The sequence below is a fragment of the Mchenga conophoros genome, linkage group LG16, assembly GCF_057382185.1.
Source record: "Mchenga conophoros isolate Kocher_MC1m ecotype Shallow Benthic linkage group LG16, M_conophoros_male_GT1.1, whole genome shotgun sequence".
NCBI lineage: Eukaryota > Metazoa > Chordata > Actinopteri > Cichliformes > Cichlidae > Mchenga > Mchenga conophoros.
In genome coordinates this window covers 34331036-34353721 of record NC_140541.1, presented here as the reverse complement: position 1 = coordinate 34353721, position 22686 = coordinate 34331036, and the positions used below count along the sequence as shown (strand labels likewise).

At 41.5% G+C, this 22686-nt stretch overlaps 1 protein-coding gene across 1 annotated transcript in view; it reads right to left on the bottom strand.

Moving 5' to 3' along the window:
• The window catches only part of tfpia (tissue factor pathway inhibitor a), a 48987-nt gene that overhangs the window by 11004 nt on the left and 15297 nt on the right, over positions 1-22686 (bottom strand). The window contains exon 2 of the mRNA XM_085249033.1: positions 15773-15976. Coding sequence (XP_085105159.1) covers positions 15773-15976 — 204 coding nt within the window. The remainder of the gene's footprint in view (positions 1-15772; positions 15977-22686) is intronic.

Below are 22686 nucleotides of genomic sequence, written 5' to 3'. Positions count from 1 at the left end.
AGCTCTTAAAAATGGTTTTGGACATTTCAGTTCATTTTCTGAGTCATGAAAGTCCATAGTTTTGTTCCATATTTGACTCCTATCTGAAATATAAAATGCATGACAATGAAACTTCATTCGTTCATTCTTCATTAAAGAAAGTCCCAAAGAAGAGCCAAACTGTGTTCAGTATTCCACAACATATAGAGCCACCATCACTTTGTTTGGTAGGATCAATGGTACTTCACTTTCTTTCATTTTTATTCAGAACATAAAGCTTCAATGACTCTGAAATTGATTTCCTTAAAAAAAAAAAAAAAAAAAAAAAAAAAAAAAGCCAACTGAAACTAAAAAGAAACACAATTAACTTTGCTGCTTCAGTTGGGTTTTCATTTGCTATGAATGTAGTTTAACTGAGTGGCAAATTATTTTCAAAAGTATGCAATACCATCCGATAAAGCCAGTGATGGCTTTTTCCTTATATGCGTACGAAGCAATGCCTTGAGCAGAAAGGTTCAGTGCTATCCAATTAAACATGTCTTTATGAGAATTGCCAAACAGAAAAAAGGAGCAGGCACAACACCAAAGACACAGGGAGGGAAGATAAACCTATTCAAAACAGTACGTGGTACAAGGTGCAGTAAATTGACTGCATGCCATGAAGCACTTTGCAATCACCGGGCAGTCTGTCCCACTTTTTGCCTCCCCAGTGGTACAGTGACATTTCTTCTCCAGTCAAGTTTCAGATACAATCCAACAGAAGGCAAAGAGTCAACATTTCCAGCAAGAACTTCCTTATGTTCCCTTGTCCCTGGTGACCCACATTCCCTCCTCCTGCCAAGGCTCTGCTTTCTTTTCTATCATATCTTTTCTACTTCTTACTTCAGCTCTACCCTTCTCCACTTTTTGTTGCGTATAATATCACCCTCGAGTGTCGGAGTACTGAGCCCAGGGTCTTACACCTCTGAGCTACAGTTAGATGCTCATCTAAATTCTGAATCTGCTCCGGTGTGTCTTTTTTTACTCACAGTATCTCAGATTTGTTTTATGCTTTATGCCTTTAACTGAAAGCTTATTACTCGGTAATCCAGCTAAGGATGCTTATGCATGCACTCAGCAGTCACCATGTCTTTAATCTGAAATTCCCAACATCTGCAGTATGGACCACTGCAGAGATGGGAGGATGTGGGAACCCTGCTGATTAACTGAATGAGCCGTCACAAAACTTCAAATCATTACAAGCAACAGACTAAAGCTTGATTTCAGTCTGAAATCCAATCATGGCTATACTATGAAATGCACTGCTTGCATTAGACAGGCATTGTCAACTAATACAGGTGCAACTCGACAAGCTGTCAATATACTGATCAGCGTGGCTCTTCACAGAGTAGAACATGTGCCTCTAAGCCCCCTCAGTCATTCAGTCCATGACACACAGTGTGTGTGTGTGATTCACTTATCAAAATACTTCTGCAATTACATCAAATTGTAATGGGATCCTCTAAATGCCTGTCGTGGTGCAAAAGCATAATCATCAAAGTGTAATCATTATCTTTATCCTCACATCTAAAATGACACTTGTGGTGCATTTTATTCAATGAATATTTATTCCAAAGATTGTTAAGGCAGTGAAAGAAATTAAGTAAACATCTTAAGCCTCACATCAGTGGATTGATAAGTGCAAACATCTGCTGTCATCAAACCCACAAATTATTGTTTTACATTCTAGTGGAGATCTCACAGTCTCCAAAAACATACTTAATATGCCAGACTAATTTTCTGAGTAAATTATGCACAAAACAGTCAAATGTGTTCATTACATGGACCGGTGAAGACACTGTTTGAATGGTACTTTAGTCACACACTAGGATGTTCAGATCAGATTTTGTGTTCGTGTTACTTGAATAACAACATGACAACCTGGAGAAGGATTTTAATAGGTTAGAATATGTGAAAAGCAAACTATATTATATTGTTATTAACTTTAAAAAAACCCTGTGCAAAGCTTATCCAAAAGCAGAAATGTAACTGCACTGTCTAAAGAATGGACAAAAAAATGACATGTTTCAGCAAAAGATTGTAAACAAATTTGATCGTGGCACTTTCATTTCAGTTAGTAAACCTCAATTACAAAAACAAGTCGATCCAATCTCTAAGAATTTACATCAAACTGTTTTTCCAGTACGTTTGGTGCAATCTGGGAACCATCAGCCTGCCTGCTTCCTGTGAGTCTAGTAGATAACCAGGCAAGATTTTATCCATGTATGCAGAGACATGTTTGTTTGTTTTAATAATGAAGTTGCAATGATGAACTGCATCAAGGTGGTCTGAGTGGATGGTGGTCACTCAGCTCACAATACCAATCTATGGTTCAGGTTAGGCAACGAAAACACTTTGGAGACTGAAGAAGTCTCTTAGACGAGAAACGTTTTTCCCACGCTACGTCCAGATGAACAGAATCAACTTTGGCTAAGGTTACGAACGGACTGTGGTTTTAAACAAAAGTAAATAACACTTTGTTTCTCAAGTAACGTGAGCATTGTTTGTTTCTCCTCTGGTCTTTCCCTGACCTTAACCAAGCACCCTGATGACCAATCCATAAAGTTATCAGCAGTTATATCGGTGGAAGCACGCCATGTCATCAGCACACTACTGATCCATTAGTATTCAGCTGTATGCTTATAAATGTTTACTTCAAGTGATATTTTAGCTGCGTGGAAACATAATTGCACAGATAAAGTAAAACACACAGTCTGAGCTTAAAAACTTCAGCACTCTTTGAAATAGCTCATCAACAGTTAAATGGACAGACTGAACCATCACTGGTTTCCATCAAGACTGCGACAATTAGCCGCCCAGAGAGTGTGATTTACTGGCTAACAAGCCAAGAAAACACAAAATCAATCACTCTTGTTCGAAGCCAAATGAGAATTCTCCTGGGACTTCTGACCTGTGCGTAAATAAATGCTGCTACCTGTCTAAAGTCACTGTGGTCAAGCATCTGAGGACTAATATGGTTGCCAAGTGATATCTTAAAGCCGCACACTGTCTGTTCGGTTTATCTGTTAAGTCTTTGAATAATCACTCTCCACTGAAGGCTGACTGTGATTAAAAAGCTATCATTGTAACATCTAAATACATTTCATGAGGTGACTTTGACTTAAAAGCTTGGGCAAAGAGTTGTGCCAAAGGGCCAGGCTTGCGTACTCACCAGAGCAAAGCGGCGATGAATAATTCAAATGCACAATTCTCTATTAAAGCCGTGAAGGTGGCAGAGATGATTTGTGTTTTGAGAATTATCGGTCAGCTTTTTATTTTTATTTTTTTTCTCAAATACTGGGTATGAATCATACAGAGCATCCCATCATTCAGCAAAGCACACTTTAATATTTAAGATAGCTGTGAAAGATTCTGAGGGCTGAGCTGGATTACGTGTGGAGAAAAAAAGAAAAACATGTATGTTTTCATATTTTGCCTAAATGTTATCTGCAGAACGAGGAGACAGATGAGATTTTGGAACAATGTACAATGACTCTTTTGATGGGACGAGCTGAATATTTAGACTACCTTTCAGATCAGCCCATCGCTTCTTTATCTCTTCGCTTGCTCATTTACTTTCTTTCTGCTTCTTCCTTCATATTTTTTTTGTCAGTACACGTCACCGTATTTTGAAAGGTCTTTATTGTGCTTACACATTCTCAGTGAAGCCTCATGTGGAAAGAAAAGACAGCTGATCTGTAATGGAAGAGTAAATAAAGAAAAATAAACAAACTCAGGGTGGAAAAATAATTGAAGCCTGTGAATTCCAGTTGATAATGACAGACACAGATCTCAACAGCAACTTTTTCATTTAATATATATTGCGATATGCTTCTGATTAAATTGTCATTATGCTATTTTTGTGATTGAAAAGTAATAAATAAATGCAGCTTCCAGCCTATAAGCACTGATAAAGGTCAGCACTTGCAGGCTGAGCTGCGAGGAGAAGAAAATTATATGAGTGTCTGTCTTATCTCAGCAGAAAAAAAGAATGTCAAAAAACTCAATAATTGGAAGGCCCGAATTACTTTCTAAAATTGCACATGCCTGTTAGTTAAGCAAGAATGCAACTAATTATTATTGAAAACATTTTCTTTTCATTAGCAATTCATCTGCCAGTGACTCAGGCCGACCGACTCAGTGAACAGTGGAAAGGCTCATAACAGTTTCCCATAAGACTAAATGGATGGATTTCAGTGGGGAATTTCCCTCACCAACTGTAGGGCTGCTTCAATATATTAATTCACTGGTATAAAGAAATTAAATAAGAAGCTCTAACTAGAAATTGTTTGGCGTTTTTGCTTACTGCATATGTTTTATTTTCCTTAACTCCACATTGAAGCTTCTAATTGAAACATACGAAACCCAAATTAGATGGGAACTAATCACAGTCATGCTCATCGTTGTGGTTACTGGTTCATTGGAAACCCTTCAGATTAGGGAAAACAAAAGACTACTTGTACAGAATCAGGGCAGCTGATTTAACTCTAGTACATGAAACTGATATTACATACATCTATTGGGCCACCTAATTGGATGTGCTTTTGCATTTATGCTCCCACAACCTCACCTGTAGTCAGCCTGGAATCCAGAGCCACACCACTGTGCCAGCCTCTCTCTTCACATGGCGCTGTTGCCTCCTGTGAGATTCCTGACACCCCTCCCCCACCCATCACCTTCACTCAATACCAGGTTGAGATGCAAATGAGGAGACTTCACTCAGGCAAGTCTGCTGGACCAGACGGAGTGAGTCCCCTCGTCCTCAAGGCCTGTGCCCCCCAGCTGTGTGGAGTCTTTCATAAACTGTTTATGCTGAGTCTGAGTCTGCAGAGGGTCCCAGTGATGTGGAAGACATCACGCCTCATCCCTGTACCAAAGACGCCACGTCCCAGTGGCCCCCAGGATTACAGGCCCGTGGCACTGACCTCCCACATCATGAAGACCCTGGAAAGGCTCATCCTGGACCAGCTGCGACCCATAGTAAGACCACACCTGGATCCCCTTCAGTTCGCTTATCAGCCTCGTCTCGGAACTGAGGACGGCATCATCTACCTGCTCAATCGTGTCTACACCCATCTGGACCAGCCGGCGAGCACTGTGAGGGTCATATTTTTTGACTTTTCCAGTGCTTTCAACACCATCAGGCCGACCCTCCTGGGTGATAAGTTAGCAGCGATGCAGGTGGATGCTTCTCTGGTGTCCTGGATTGTTGATTACCTGACAGGAAGACCACAATATGTACGTCTCCCACAGTGTGTGTCTGACAAGGTGATCAGCAACACAGGGGCACCACAGGGGACTGTCCTCTCCCCCTTCCTCTTCACCCTCTACACCACAGACTTCAGCCACTGCACAGAGACCTGTCATCTTCAGAAGTTTTCTGATGACTCTGCGGTGGTTGGATGCATCAGCAGGGATGATGAGACAGAGTACCGGGCTGTGGTCGACTCCTTTGTCACGTGGTGTGAGCAGAATCATCTGCAGCTCAACATGGCAAAGACCAAGGAACTGATCGTGGACTTCAGGAAGACCAGGAAACACTTGACCCCTGTTTCAATCCAGGGGGTCAGTGTTGACATTGTGGAGGACTATAAATACCTTGGAGTACACATTGACAATAAACTGGACTGGGCTAAAAACACCACAGCACTTTACAGGAAGGGCCAGAGTCGTCTCTATTTTTTGAGGCGACTGAGGTCCTTCAACATCTGCCAGAAAACGCTGAGGATTTTCTATGAGTCTGTTGTGGCCAGTGCGATCCTCTATGCTGTTGCATGCTGGGGGAGCAGGCTGAGGGTCGCAGATGCCAACACTCTTAATAAACTAATCCGTAAGGCCAGCAATGTTGTGGGGATGGAGCTGGACTCCCTCAAGGTGGTGTCGGAGAGGCGGATGCTGTCCAAGATAAAGACAATGTTGGATAACACCTCCCACCCACTCCATGACATGTTGGTCAGTCACAGGAGCACGTTCAGTGAGAGACTGAGATTACCGAAAAGCACCACTGAACGAATATATATATATATATATATATATGCACGGTATGTACCACCGGCAGATAGAGGAGGTGGCTGATATCCAGAAATCCTACCAGTGGCTGGACAAAGCTGGACTGAAAGACAGCACAGAGGCACTAATCATGGCAGCACAAGAACAAGCTCTGAGCACAAGATCCATAGAGGCTGGGGTCTATCACACCAGGCAAGACCCCAGGTGCAGGCTGTGTAAAGATGCCCCAGAGACAATCCAGCACATAACAGCAGGGTGCAAGATGCTAGCAGGCAAGGCATACATGGAACGCCATAACCAAGTGGCCGGCATAGTGTACAGGAACATCTGTGCCGAGTATAACCTGGAAGTCCCGAGGTCAAAATGGGAGATGCCCCCAAGGGTGGTGGAGAATGACCGAGCTAAGATCCTGTGGGACTTCCAGATACAGACGGACAAAATGGTGGTGGCTAACCAACCGGACATAGTGGTGGTAGACAAACAGAAGAAGACGGCCGTAGTGATCGATGTAGCGGTTCCGAATGACAGCAATATCAGGAAGAAGGAACACGAGAAGCTGGAGAAATACCAAGGGCTCAGAGAAGAGCTCGAGAGGATGTGGAGGGTGAAGGTAACGGTGGTCCCCGTGGTAATCGGAGCACTAGGTGCGGTGACTCCCAAGCTAGGCGAGTGGCTCCAGCAGATCCCGGGAACAACATCGGAGATCTCTGTCCAGAAGAGCGCAGTCCTGGGAACAGCTAAGATACTGCGCAGGACCCTCAAGCTCCCAGGCCTCTGGTAGAGGACCCGAGCTTGAAGGATAAACCGCCCGCGGGGGCGTGCTGGGTGTGTTTTTATATATATATATATATATATATATATATATATATATATATATATATATATATATATATATATTAGTGCTATTCTTAGTTAGCGTATTGTCTGTCTTGTCTTAATGTTGGTTTATAATGGAGCACTGTAACAAAAAATAATTTCCCCCAGGGATCAATAAAGTATCCTGATTCTGATTTAAAGTATTGCAAATATTGCCTAATATGTGCTCTAAATAGCTTTCTGCTGCTCTTAAATGTAACATCTGACACAAAATTACATAAACTATAACTGAATTCCAGATTATCCACAGCCTCAGGTACAGTACAGATGAGGTGGTATAAAAATCCTTTAAGAAAATGCTGTTACTAAACGAACTAAACCTTTAACCTGTCAAACATCATTATGTCACAGCCCAAATAACACACCTCTGTACCACTGTGTCCAGCAGCAGTGAGAGGGCAAATCTGGAAATTACAACATTGCCTTTGCTAATTTTCATCTAGCATAATAATGTCACAACATATTTGTAAAACATTAATAAAAACAATACATTTCTATGATTTTGAGATTTCATACATAAACACCGCTGGAGTATGAGGAATAAACAAATCAACAAAAATGATGGATTTCGGGGGTAAGATTATTTACTGGTTTACTTAACCACCTCCAAAACATAATTCAGTCCCCAAATAGTCACTGCAAAACAATGTAAAAACAGCTTACCCTTGTATAATGATGTTGTTTAGTACACAGGCCTTTTCCACACCCTTAACAAATTTGACATTTCAAAGACCTCCAGCAATATAATACCGTTTGTGTAGTTACAGGTTTGCTGCTATCTCTTTTTTCACTTTGGTGTATAAAAAGCTGTGCTCACACGCTGAATGTAAGGGGTAAGTACAAATAAGCACATCAGTGACAGAGAAACCCTTGTTTGTCTCCCTGACCTCTGCGGGCTTAGCTATAAAAGGCAAAGCAAACTAAAAGAAGAGTTTTGGACCTGGTGATTTTTTGGGGTAAGCCACAATGTTCCTCACATCGGTTTCTGACCTTTACAAGAAGATTCTCAACAAGCTGTCTATGTCTTTGTCATCTGGTATAACGAAGTTTAGAAGGGACAGGTGGCATAAATCAAATCAGAGTGTGCAGACTTTTTGCCGTGTGCAGTGTTTGTGAGAAATAAACAGTTGCTGATTTGACAGGCCTGTTGCACAGAATGAGTCAAAACACAGAGGAAGACATTGGATCTTAAAGATCTGATTCCTGAGATTTAGTGATGACATTTTCAAGGTTTCATTGTGAAAAAGTCTAGCTTTGTATTCCTGTTGGCAAAACCATACAGAGTTGCTGAGTGAAGGATTTAATGTGTTCCATCATACAAACAAACATATCCTGTAAAAGGCCAACTGGATAGTGGAGAGCACACTAACAGGTAGTGCTAATGAAATTTTGATGCTAATTTAGGTTAATTTCAAATTAATTTACAAACCCATCAGACTGAATAACACAAATGTGATATTCGTTTTACTAATGTGGACCTGAAAGCAACTTAATTATGTTATGAATGTCTGTGAAGGTTCTCAGTCATCCAGGTCATCGTAGTCAAAGGAGCTTGCAAAGAAAAGCGTCTGGACTTCTTTAAGTTGCTTGAAGACGTTTCACCTCTCATCCGAGAAGCTTCTTCAGTTCTAAGGTCAAATGGTGGAGAGTCCCAGATATAAACCTAGTGGGAGTGACCCCCCCACAGAGGGACAAAAGGACCCCCTGATGATCCTCTAATCGTCTGAGCCAAGGTGGAAAACTGGGCGTGGGTCCCAATCAGCCAGAGTTTCGGGTGAGCTCATTGTGAAACCTGGCCCCACCTTATCATGCGAATTCCTGAGGTCAGATGGCCCAGGATGTGAGTGGGCGTTAAGGCGTCTGGGAAGGGATCTCAAAACTGGATTATAGATGGCAGAGAGTTGGTGTCGTAAACCCCCGCCTCTGTTCAAAGATGGTCGCTCACAGTGGACATAGATGGCTTCTTTCACTCCTCTTTCAAACCATCTGTCCTCTCTGTCCAAAATGTGAACATTGGCATCCTCGAAAGAGTGTCCTTTATCCTTAAGATGCAGATGGACTGCTGAGTCTTGTCCTGTGGAGGTGGCTCTTCTGTGTTGTGCCATGCGCTTGTGAAGTGGCTGTTTGGTCTCTCCAATGTAGAGGTCTGAGCATTCCTCGCTGCACTGTACAGCATACACCACATTGTTAAGTCTGTGTTTTGGCGTTTTGTCTTTCAGGTCTTCAAGCAACTTAAAGAAGTCCAGACGCTTTTCTTTGCAAGCTCCTTTGACTATGTTATGAATGGCTTGAGTTGTTTAAAGCAATCTTACCTATACAGTATGTGAAAGAAATACGTAAGTGAAAAGTATTGAGTTAACATAGTTACCAAGTTAAAGCTCTTGAATGATACACGCACCAGATTCCTTTATATTTGTGTGTGTAAGCATTTAAAGCCTGCTGTGAATCAACACAAATGAAACAGGAACTTGTTGGCTTATTTCCTTTCATTGTAGTTTCGACTTTGAGTTTAAACCAAAGTCATCACCCAGCGCTGGAAAAAAGGATACACTCCTGAAAGTGCGATTCAATTTAGATAAAAGCCACCACTACACGCTGTCCCTTGCTTGTAGTGCGCTCTAACATGTTTTTATTTGTTCAACCAAAAACCAATAAAGGCCGTCCTGGAAGTGCCCTTTAAATGCCATCATACAGATAAGTTACATTTATAGCTGCATTTAATGCAGTGATATTTTCTTTATAACCAAAAGGCTGCAAGTTTCAAACTTGTGTGAGACTTTAGACACAGACCAGTTATCCTGTGGCCTCACGCAATAGTGTGGATCAAATGGAGGCATTTCCTGTATGTAACAATGGTTGGAGGATGCAAATCCATTCATGATCCTCTTGTTTGACTGCATTAAGCATCCCATAACATGCTAAAAGTAAAGGTTTCTTACTGTGAGAGAAACATATTCCACGTTGATCAGACATGCTTCAGTATTAAAAGTGTATTATTTATATGCTATACATTCTGCACGCAGCTCCAGAACCGAGACAAAACTGCTCCTCACCCATTCCCAAATTTGCTTTTGTCGACTTCAAGTGTTTTTCACAACACATACTTCAGATTTCACCTGAAGTGCTTCTGGAGTGAGGCGCTGCGGCACAACCTGACTGTGGATAAATTGAACTTCCAATTGTGAACGGGTCTAATTATCGCGGCTTTGATTGCTTTTCAAGTGCGACAGTTTTATGATATATTACCCTCGTCCCACTTAACAAAAGCTAAGTGCAGTGCAATGAGTGGCAGGATGTATTGCTGTGCTGTCAAGGCTGCACTTAGCAGGTGTCACGGTGCTTTCACCGTCACCAATTGATTTGGGAGGATACAGCATTGATCAATGAAGGGGTCCTGTCACTCCTTTTATTTAGTCCATCTTTACTCATAGTTTCTCACACACACACACACACACACACACACACACACACACACACACACACACACACACACACAGAGTGGCCTTTCTACCTTTACTTTTAGTACACTCAGGATTTAGTTCTGAGCTTTTTTTGTATGTGCGTGTGTGTATATCCGTTAAGCCCAGTCACGCCACACTACAGAAAAACAGCTACCGCATAACGTGTTTGAACTTGCGTCTTGCAGCGTGGAGGTTAAGCGAAGTTTAGCAATAATGAAGATTATAAAATTTTCCATCTCATCAAGAAAAAAGGGAGTTGAAAAAAAGCAACTCATCTCGACTTGTCTGTTTTGCAATCTGACAGTTGGCGCACAATAGCAGGTGTGCTTTATGGCAACACTGATTGCATGCTATCAACAGCCTAATGGGAATTTATAGAAGTATCTGCAATCTTCTCTATATGCAGCAGGCATCTCACACAATGTTTCAGGGAGGAGTGAGAGAGAAATAGCCGCAGCAGTGTTATAAATATCCACAATTTTACATCTGCATTTTGATTTTACCTGGGAACGCTACCATAGAGAAAATCTTCCCTCCTAGTCAGAACCCAGTGGGACAAAAAGTATTTTTAGCTAGATTGTTGATTTCACTCTAATTGAGCCAGAAAAAGTCATCCCAAATCTTTTACGGCAAGACGGAGGTGAATCTGTACCCATCTTAAAATTATTCGAGCAACTCAGACAGATAAACAAGCACTGCCTATGTGCACACTGCTTGCCTTGAGGCGACTTATGTTGTGATTTGGCGCTATATAAATAAAATTGAATTGAATTGAATTATAAAAGCCATTCCTTCTTGCCCTCTTCCTTCTGTACAATCTTGATTGCTGTATATATGGTTGATGCATGCGTTTCCCAGTAATAGTTTTTATCTAATCTAAATGCAATTTAAAATGACTATATTGCCTCTGACGAACCTATTACCGGCAGTTTGTGGTGCGTGACTGCATGATGTAAGCAGATTCCTGTTTGCTTTCACTTTTAGATGTTGAACACAGCTTTGGCAGTTTGGGGAATTAAACTATTTTTGGGCTTAGAAACCTTAACTATGTACACGAGGCCTGTAAGGCTTTAAAGTGCTCCAGAGATTTCAGAGGTGTGGCTCTGGAATATTATTTCCAGACAGCAGGGATATAAAGAGGATAAAAAAATGGGTGTTTGTCTGTTGAAATGCAAACTTGTGACACCAGCATAGGGGACTAACTAGCTTTGTGTCTACAGGTAACTGGTAATCCCGAGCTCCAGCATAAGACAAACAGCTATCCTGCAGGCTCACAGGCCATTCAAGACTAAAACAACTAAAAGTGGCTTCTTGCAACAGCAGGAAGCCACTATTTTATTCCACAAGATCCTTTTGTGGTCTCATAAGGAAATGTCAGTAAACACTTTTACTTACTATTCAGGAGCACAATTTAAAGGTACTTTACTTGAGTGTTCCCATGTTGCTTTCTAGCTTAAGGTTAAATTATACACTGCATTTATTTTTATAGAAATAACTGTTTAGTGTGACAGAGAGTTGTTTTTGAACACTAATATTTTGCACTGAAAGAATCAATATGCAACAACATCAGGAAGAAGGAACACAAGAAGCTGGAGAAATACCAAGGGCTCAGCGAAGAGCTTTAGAAGATGTGGAGGGTGAAGGTAAGAGCGCAGTCCTAGGAACAGCTAAGATATTGCGCAGGACCCTTAAGATCCCAGGCCTCGGGTAGAGGACCCGAGCTTGAAGGATAGACAGATTCTTATATATTCTGTTAGCTTTCCCTCAATACATTTTTTGCATCACATCCTGAATGCAAAAGTGAAATATGGCACATATATTTCAGCATTGATAATAACGAATACTTTAGAGATTTCTGTGGCTGGCACAAGTACCGATACCTTAGCACCCATGGAGCTAAATACCTTGCTAATCCTAGTCATGTTTCTTGCTATAATCCTTGGAAAAACAAGCACAGTTTTTAGTTTCTAAAGCCAAGAACAATGCTGCTCCTTCATTTTCATGTCCTTTACACACAATAGACAGGCTAATGATGCAAATTCATGCTTCAGCATGTGAATAATAGCACATTTGGAGTTATTAAATGCATACTGACTAATATTTTGCAGCTCTCTCAATTTGAAAAAAAAAAAAAATCCTGATTTTCTGTTATTAATGTAATTACCATTTAGTGATAAAAGCTACTTGCAAGATAGCTTTGTCTCCTGCCTAAAAATTACAACCAATTTCAAATGTCATATCTGACGAGGATATCAGTGTACCATGCTAAAATTTTCTAAGGAGCCGTTTCCTTGTTTGGCTTCAGTCTCTCGCCTGTTTTTAAGATTAGGTTTAAAACCCAACCAGTCGCAGCAGATGGCCCCGCCCCTCCCTGAGTCTGGTTCTGCCGGAGGTTTCTTCCTGTTAAAAGGGAGTTTTTCCTTCCCACTGTCACCAAAGTGCTTGCTCATAGGGGGTCATATGATTGTTGGGTTTTTCTCTGTATCTATGAAGCGCCTTGAGGCGACTTTTGTTGTGATTTGGCGCTATATAAATAAAATTGAATTGAATTGAAAACTGTTCTTTTTGATAAAGCTTATAGTTCGGGCTGGGCCACGTGACTTTGAGCCCTCCTTGATTATGCTACTACAGACTTTGCTTTGCTGGACTTCCCATGACCCACTAAAATCACATCTTTCCACTACCTCTGTGTGTCACAGTGTTTTTATCAATAATGGTTGTCGGTGATTTTCTGATTTATTCGGATAACTAGTTCCTGGATCATGATTACGCTTAGTTATGCCTCATTCCCCACCTGTCTCCACCTTCCTTATCAACCCCAGTGTGTATAAACAGCCATGTCTACGGGTCTTATTTTACTCCTCCTAAATGTTTTTAATGTTTTTTTGTTTGTTTTTTGGACTGAGCCATACTTTGTTTATGCTGGGTATTGTTTGTTATTAAAATTCACCCAAATAGTCTTGTTTTGTTGTGTTTTATTTTTTCTAGTTTGTATGCAGGCTTGTGCAGCATTTGGGTCATCCTCCATACACTTCAGCATTAACAGTATCTTCATATAGTAATTCTGAATGTCATTACATTTTATGTTTTCCCAAGACCTCCCAGCTGGCTTCAGGCCCTTCCTGAGCCTGGCTCTGCTGGAGGTCTCTTCTTGTTAAAAGGAAGTTCTTCCTTCCCACCATCCCCGAGCAGTCACCCATAGTAATTTGACTGTTGGGGATTTCTCTCAAATATCTGTAAGATCTTTACCCTCTAGTAAAAAAGGTGACAGTTGTGAATTTTTTAAGTGACCTTTTCAGGGTCAAGCTGGGTAGTTTTCATTAAAAAAGGTCAAATTATACATAATTATGACCCAGAAACTTCCAAGTTTTCTTTTATACATTAAGCAGATGGCTTCTGCAAAACTGTTCAGAATTAATGTGCTGGCAATGTTCCGTGTTAGCAACATAACAACAGAATGACTTTATAATAGGATTTTATGCCCAAGGAGGCAATAAAGCCTAATGAGGAACAGCAGTCCTTGAAAACAAAAATGATCCTTTGCTAACAACAACAGTGCCACGATCCTCGGTCTGAGCGTGCTCACTATGAAAAATTATCTGTGTGTCATAGGTGTCCTTTTTTTCTGCTCTTGCTCTTGACGAAGGCGGTCGCACTTTTCTCCTCCTCCTCTTCTCCCTTAGCTTCCCTCCTTAGACTCTTGTGTCCTTGTCTAGTCTCGTGTTTTTTATATTACTTTTCCCTGGAACACTCTCTCACAGTCTGTTCTCTAAAACCTAAAAGAGGAATTATGGATTTGATCATCTGGTCCCTAAATGCAACTGACACCCTTTTCTCAATGAGAAGTTTGGGCTTGGGTGAGCCTGAGTGCTGAAGATATCTACCTATTCGGAACCATGGTAACAGGGTTCTCAGGAATTCGCAAGATAAGGTGGGGCCAGGTTTCACAATGAACACACCCGAAACTCTGGCTGATTGGGACCCACACCCAGTTTCACACCTTGGCTCAGGCGATTAGAGGATCATCAGGGGGTCCTTTTGTCCCTCTGTGGGGGGTCACTCCCACTAGGTTTATATCTGGGACTCTCCACCATTTGACCTTAGAACTGAAGAAGCTTCTCGGATGAGAGGTGAAACGTCTTCAAGTAACTTAAAGAAGTCCAGACGCTTTTCTTTGCAAGCTCCTTTGACTACGATGACCTGGATGACTGAGAACCTTCACAGACATAACAGGGTTCTTGCTGATCGGAGCTGGCTTGGCCCTGACTTATCGAAGAATTAAGGAAGCGGAACTGGCTGTTCAAACCCCCACAAGGCTGCCCGCTGGGATTGAAACGATGGGACGAGGTATGAGTTTCTCAAAATGGGCTCATTGAGCGCAGCACAGAGAAGATCTTGGAGAACGCACGGCTGCCATGAATACTCAGAATAAGACCTCTGAGTGCAAACTGTATCACATCTTGGAGCAGCTCACTGTGGTCGTGAGTTCTCAGAATCGGCTCTTTGAGCACAAGAATGACAACATCACGGAGCGCAAGTTTGATAACATCATGGAGAAGCTCACGGCTCTCCAACGGGAGATTGAGAGACCAGTGTTGGACTGTTAGAACAGCTTTGAAATTTATATGAGCTGTTCGCACTAAAGTAAAAAGCACCATCACTTCATGCGGATACCCTTTCGGTGCCAGCTGCGGTCGCAAGGCTGGAGCCGAATAAAAACTCCCTGATAACGATGGGCTAGTCTGTTCCTTCCAATTCCATGCAAGGCCACCTAGGTTGGCTGGAAGACTGTTTACTTAGCCTAGCAGGGCGAAGGACATTGTCTCAGCTGAACTCTGGACACGCACACACATACATATACACTGATATGCACACACGCATCACCCCTCCCTTTCCGAACGCCTTCGATGCTTGTTCCCTCCTGGGAACACGGCGGGTCTGAGCCCGTGGTGGAATGGTAGCGCTGGGCAGGATGGCTGCTGTGTTTGCTTCGGATTACTCCTCACCCCCCACCCAACCCTGTGGCTTGTCACGTGTTCCATAATGTTGTGCTTTGGACATTTATGTGCTTTTTTGTTCAGAGGAGTTTTTTTGTTTCCTGTTCTCATGCTGTCCTCCCAGGAGCCCAGCATGAGTAGAGGTCTCTTTTTTCCTCTTGTACTTTCCCATTGTAGTGTATATTTCAGTGTTTTTCTGTAACGCTACCAATCTCCGACCTGTATCCCCATGTGATGTCTGTGTTGTGTGTGTAAGGTCGGGGGAGGGGTGGGGGTCCCATTTCACTGCAGGGCAACCTGCACGTGGTGAATAAAGCCTTGATTGATTGATTGATGTGTTCACTGCTCAAGTGAGTTTTCAAAAAAAACGTCAAAAAAAATCATTTAGTCAGCCAAAAAAGTTAGACTCACCCGAGACGAGGCATGTTTCCTCGCATTCTTCCAAAGTCTCAAAATTGTTCTGGTTTCCCCCACAGCCTCCATATTCGAAGAGTTCACAGCGTCCGGAGTCGACATTGAAGAAGTATCTGTCCTTTATGGCCCTGCACGGCCCCGGCTCGTCCTTCAGGGCACATAACTCACTGAAGATGACGGGTTCAGCTGGCACTCCATGTGCTGTGGTGGGACAAGAACACAACTTTTAGTGCTCAGCTTCTTTTGGCATCCAGTAAAATGGATTTTTTTTTTTTTTGTGAGGAAAGAAATTAGGTCACAGCATCAAACTCTAACCTCAGGCTTTGAGATAAGGTAAAGTTGCATGGCAGTATAATTTTTAAAAGACTTTCGTGTAAACGGCTGACAGTCAGCTTTCAGCCGTTTACACTTTAGACACAAGAACAGCACGCCGTGTGACCTGACAAAATAATTAGAAATATGCAAATATTTAGTCAGAAAAGCTACTCACATATTTTATTTTTATGCAATAACTTAAAAGAAAACTTCTACTTTTGGCATACTTCTTTTTTGGACTTGCACTGAAAATAAGGAAGCACCAGCAACCAGCAAAACTCCCCTGCGACATAAAAGCAGATCAGATCCAGGTAGGTGGCAGCTGGAAGGAAAAGATTGAGTGAAGGCAGCACAAATTTCCCAGCATGCTGCACACAGCGATGGCTTGGACTGCAGCACATCAAATTATTTATTGCACAAACTGCGAGACCGGATCATTAGAGTGTTAAATAACCGGGCCTGTTGAGGTGAACTTTCTTGATCACTAGGCGGTTGAGGTCACAACTTTTAAGATCAGTGGACAATGGAGCTTTGCACAGACAGCGTTCTCTAATGTCATTAATATTTATAAAAGCTGGCTTTGTCAGATCCATGAAAAAAAAAGGTGACACGAAATCCTCTGAGCTCTACTAACCACCGTTGCGAATGTTAAATCACTGTCTCTGTGTGCTGCTGGGAAATAGCTTTCTATGTCCTCATCCCTGCTGTTTTTAGGTCAGGTCTCTGTTATGCTCGCCTGCAGCAGTGCAGTTACTTCAAAACCCACTGAGATCTCTTTGGTTTGTTGGATATCTGTCCAAAAGGGGTTTACAGAGCTTGAACCACAGCATTTAAAAATGTCTTTATGGATTCTGCGCATGCTAATGTAATAAATAAATCGATGTGTTGCAATCTCTCACTCAGTGTTTCCTACCTTCCCTGCTTTTTTCACGTACGAGCACAGAGAGGAGTGACTTTTGAAACCTGGGAGTGTGAATCAATACTCGCGCAATCCTGCACAATGAAAAAAATATAATAACACAAATGCACACGGACACAAAAATTGATTGCTTTTGCTATGGATCCCCATTAAGTGGTGGTGCTCAACTGTCTTCAACCAAGATGGCGCCGCGTATGGTCGCCCTGGTGCTTCAGTGCGTTACTTTTGTTTTGTTTTTGTACGCTGTGTTCACTGCATCATTCCATGATTGGCACTGACCACCACCTGCACTCATGTATATATCTTTCAACGTAGCACTCTTAATTCTTATTCTCATGTATATATCTCATGTATAGCTCATGCACATATCTTTCTACGTAGCACTTTTAATTCTTATCCCTACTTTTATTTTTTCATGTCTATTTAAGTGCTATTTATGACACTATGTTTGCACTGAAGCACCGCAGCAATTTCCTAATGTTGTAAACCTGCTCAACATTTGGCAATAAACCCCTTTCTGATTCTGATTCTGATTCTTAAAGAATGCATGACAATTTCCACCTATGCTGCCTATTCTGCAGAGAAGGTCTGAGGTAAATATAGCCACGTTTGTCACTCTTTGTTATTTTCACTGTCACTCTCAGGACTTGTCCTAGATCTGATTAGCAAGTCACATTGTGAGGCAAAAATTCCAAGAATACTGGTTAAGTTCTGAGCTCTCTAGAGACATTTTCACACATGCAATGCAACCCAAAACTATTTCCTGCTGGAGCTGCATGTGAGCACTCAAAATTTCCAGTGCCTATGCCATTTTCACTTCTGCCTCTGCTTCTGGGGTAAAGTCCCAGTCTTCCTCCATTTACTCAGATGCTTAAGGCAACCACTGTATTAATGGCTTACTTAAAATAAGACAAAAGGAAATCCTAAGTAAAGTGAAGACAAGTGTTAAAACAACCAAAAATGCACAAGACAGATCAATTTGTTTTACAGCTTATCAAACTGAGGGCCATCTCCTGCGGGCTGCAGGCAAAGAGGCATGGTAGAAGCAGGATAGATCACCGGTCCATCACAGGAAGAACACAGTCAGACAACTACAAATTCACCAGATAACTTAACAAGCAAATGGGGGGTGGAATCAGAGTGGAATTATAGAAAGGCCTCTCCTGACTGGAGGGCTTAAACCAGGAACCTTCTTCCAGTAAAGTGACACTGTTAACTCCTGCATTACCGTACCAGCATACACAAGGAACAGAACTGAATTAACAAGATTTCAAGGCTATATAATGTATCTAGTAATATATATATTGATGTTTTAAAAATCACCCACTTTAGAGTTTTGCAGCTGGGATGAAAAAACAAGGTTTGTTTTCTGAAAGCTACAGAGTTTCATCAAAACAGGTCCTCTAATGGGACCTACCCTAACCCCTCTCCTATCAGCACAGCAGTCAACAAACAGTCACTCTGCCAGGAAAGGTAATGAGGGCAGCAGCTCATCCTTTCAGCCTGTCCTCCTCCTTTACCTGTCCAATTCTAGCTTGCAACCAGCCATTGGGGATACCAATCAGATATTCCCAATCTCCTTCTTTCCAGCCGACCTGTGTTACTACTAATGCATGTGGTGAGGCCAGCAGAGTTTCCCTGAAGAGTCTTGTGGTATTTTTGTTCATGCTCCTCTTGCCGAGGCTGATAAGCAGTAGCAGACAGGGAGGAATTTCACATTGACATAGGTGAAGTGAGTCTGTCTGGTACCCCACACAGCCTATGTGGACGCACCTTAGTGCTGAAACACACTGAACAAACTTTAAAGAGAAAGATGGCAAGTCACAATTGTTTGCTCTCTTCTTTGAGATCGAATGCCTCGGGCTACCATGGTTACAGCACAAAAAATTCTTTAAAAATAAAAGTGCAGACATGGTGCAGACTGGGCTTTGTGTTACACAGTGTCTTGCAAATAGGAATGGTCAATAAGCCAGAATTTGACTTTCCAAGGAGACGGAAAGGAAACAGGTTCCTCCTATTGATTTCTGCTCCTCCTGTCTAAGCCAGACCAAAGCAATAAGGACTCTTTTCTTCTATCACTCATGTTCATTATTCAGACAGAAGCATTGGGAGGCAGTGTAAAAGAAACACAACTGAAGACATTTTCTCTGCAGGGAAACCAAAAAAATTCCAGCCACTTCCATGTGGTGACTCAAAACTTCCTTTAAAGAATTTGTTTGGATTCAGGAGACAGACACCTTCTGTTTTTAATTTCAGGCTTAAAGCTTTCCTTTTTGATAAAGCAAATAGTTACGGCTTCAGGTGACCCTGAACCTTCAAGTAATTACACTGTCCTAGGCTGCTGGGGACTTCCCATGATGAGTGTTTCTTCCTCACGTGCCTCATTTCCCTTTCTATGTGTTCATACACCATTTTCTATTTATTCATCAGTAATTATTTATCTCTGGCTCTCTTCCACAGCATGTCTTTTTTCTATCTCCCTCCCCTCACCCTAAACTGATCGCAGCAGATGGCCACCCCTCCCTGAGCCTTCCTTCCCACTGTTGACAAGTGCTTGCTCAGAGTGGGTCATCTGATTGTTGGGGTTTTCTCTCTATTATTGCAGCATCTTTACCTTATACCTTGAGGTGACTGTTATAAATAAATCTAATAATTAAACCTTACATGAGATGCCAGCCAACAGCGGTTCCTTTGATTTGAAGCCTGACCCCTGCCCAATCCTGCATTTTCATTTAATGTTTTGGTTTTGTTTTTTTTTTGTTTTTTTTGTTTTTTTTTTTGTTTGTTTTTTTAATTGGAAAAAATGACCAGACCTGCAACGATCAGATTTTTTTCTTGATAGGTTCAGAATAAAGTTAGAATAAAGATCATTTCCAAAGCATTCCTTTTATGGATGCAGATAATGAGTCATGTCAGGTATTCCCAGTAGCTTTTCCTCTGAACAATGGTAGGCTAGCATAAATGAAATTTGCCACTGCCTCCAGTATTTTACAATTAAGAAGTCCTCCTTTATTTTTTTTATGCACCCTTTTAATGGAAAACCCATCAGTGCAATCAAGTACAATCAGGAGCGCCGCAAAGAAGAAAAGGCTGAAATTAATTACATAGATGGCATTAAAGAAAGAAATGCTGAGAGTTTTTGAGTGGTTGGCGTGACATGAGCAATCTTCTAGTCACCCTCATTCCAGCTCAGGTTTTCTTGAGCAGCATCATAGAACTGCAGCTAAATGCCAAAGAGATTCAACATTAAATAATTCTGAATGAACAGCAATAATATTGTTTTTATTTTTGTCAATCCCAAGCTGTTTTTCTTGGTGGAAAATTATATATTATGATCAAAAAATTTATAAATGTATGTAAAAAGCTATAAGCTGTATTTTACATGATGCAATTTGCAAACTAAAATTAAATCTTTAAAGTATGCCGGGGTAAAATTCAATAAAAAACACACACTTTCACACACACCCCTGAGCAATCTACAAATCCATCCAAAGCTCTGGATCTGTCATCAGGAATCCTCTACAGAGTTGAACAGAGGGTAAGTAAATATTGTTCACAAAAGGCATCAGAAAAATCCTTGGACCTATTAGCATGCTTCTTGAAATATGAAATATGGAGCGTAATGAATCAGGAAGCAGATTTCAGGCACGTCATATTTCTATTGATGGCTACTCTTCTGAATACTGCTGACAAGTTCAGCTTGGCCAAGATTTGTACGTACACATATGGATGGATAAAGATCTGAGTTGCTCAACATGTGCGCTGTGCTGAGCACCTCTGTAATTCCCTGGGCAGGTTGAGTCTGATTGAAACCCAGTCCCAGCTTGTTCGGTGTAACAGAAGATTATCCCATGTCTTCATTTCTAGGGCCCTTTGCAAAGAGGATTGAATTACCACAAAGCAGCAAACAAAAACAGGCAACCCATGAAAGAGTCGAAGAGAAAATACGAAAGAGCACGCACCATCATCAGGATGACAGTTAAACATGATGTGCTAAAAGACAAGCTTGGGAAAGTGAGACAAATAAAGATGGAAAACAAAGATAAAGAGCAGAGTAATGCCACAGTTTTGACAGCTCCCAGTGCATTTGTCATCTATAGCATCAACTGTATGAATGTTCACTGCAGGAAGGGAAATAGTCTGGTTTTAACATTTCCCCATGCGTTGAGATTTGAAAAGAAACAGCAGAAAGAGAACATTTACTCACTAAGCTGAATAAATGACCACAGTATCAATACAATAAGAAATGCCTCCAGTGCACTGAAAACAACACTTATCAGGCACATATACTAAACAACACAATGTCTGATTTTATTAGTGCCAAGCTAAGTAGCACTGACATCATGGCGCGTGCTGATAAAGAGTCCGCCTTCTACTGGCTGAAGAGGCTTTCATATTCCTATGTAGCCAACATCGTGCTCAGTCTATATGTTTTAAGTTCTTTATCTTATTTCACGCACGAGTGCAAGACGTCTGCACTAATCCACGCTCAGCTATTTGACAACTGTGTGCACACAGTTCAGGTATTCATAGAGTACTCCATGTGTTTACTTACTTATGCACTCAAAACAGTACGTCAAACTGTGGAAGTAATGATTTAGGAAACATCCCTGACAGTCTTCATAGAAAGCCTGACAAACTACAGATTCACTCATGTCTCTGTTCACTGCCCGAGGACCCAATCTGCAATCAGTGACATGATCCACGAGTTTAAAGGAGGTTTTTTTTTTATGTCCATTCCTTTAAGGCTTGATGAGATAAAATAATCATTACTTAGTTGGTGAGTTTATTTAAGACAGGAAAAAAATGGTGAACATTGCTTGAAAAAGCTGCTTATGGAAAATTCATTTCTTTACTAACTCGTCTCAGTAAATATTTAACAAGTGCAAATTCCAATAAATAAAACTGATATTGGATTGCAACACTTGGGTCAATATGCTTAAACATTTATGAAGAAATCAAAAGGATGCATCAGCGTGCCAGTGTAGATAGGCCCGAGACTTAAGAAATGCTGTGTGTTTATCAGAGCCCTGCCCTGAGGCCAGTGGACAAAGGGCTGAGGGCGAGTCAGTGAGTCACAGTGTGTCCCAAGATTTTACAGCTGACCTCAGAGCAAATAAGGCCACCCTCACTGCGTATGCGTTTCTGCCTCTGTGTGTGCGCACGTACATACACACTTCCAAACATGCATTTGTTTTGTAACTTGGTTTCAGGAGAGTTTCGTTCTCTTTTTAGAGCACAGAAGGATACATCTCTGCTCCCTGAATGCTTTGGCATCAACACACGAGGTCTTTAACAGTCTTTGTCAGCTCTGGCAAAAAGGGACAAATCAGGGAAGGACATCTAGTTGACACACACCCGCATTGCTTTTTTTGCAGACTCAAACTGGTGGATTTGGTGGTTCTGCAGATGATGTCATTTTGAATTACACTCTCACAAACAGGTTTGAACCATTGTTTTCGGTTAATCTATTAACAGAGCAGAGCTCACTTTAGCAAGTGTACACAATTAATGCTTAGTGTGGTTGAGGCTACAAACGGCAGGATACTGGGTGGGTCAGCAAAAAAAAAAAAAAAAAAAAAAAAAAAAAAAAGAGGGTTGCACAGGAAAAATCATTCTGCACATCATTCCACATTCAGCTCATTAAAGCAACAGACCTGGGTCTTTGCCACAGAAA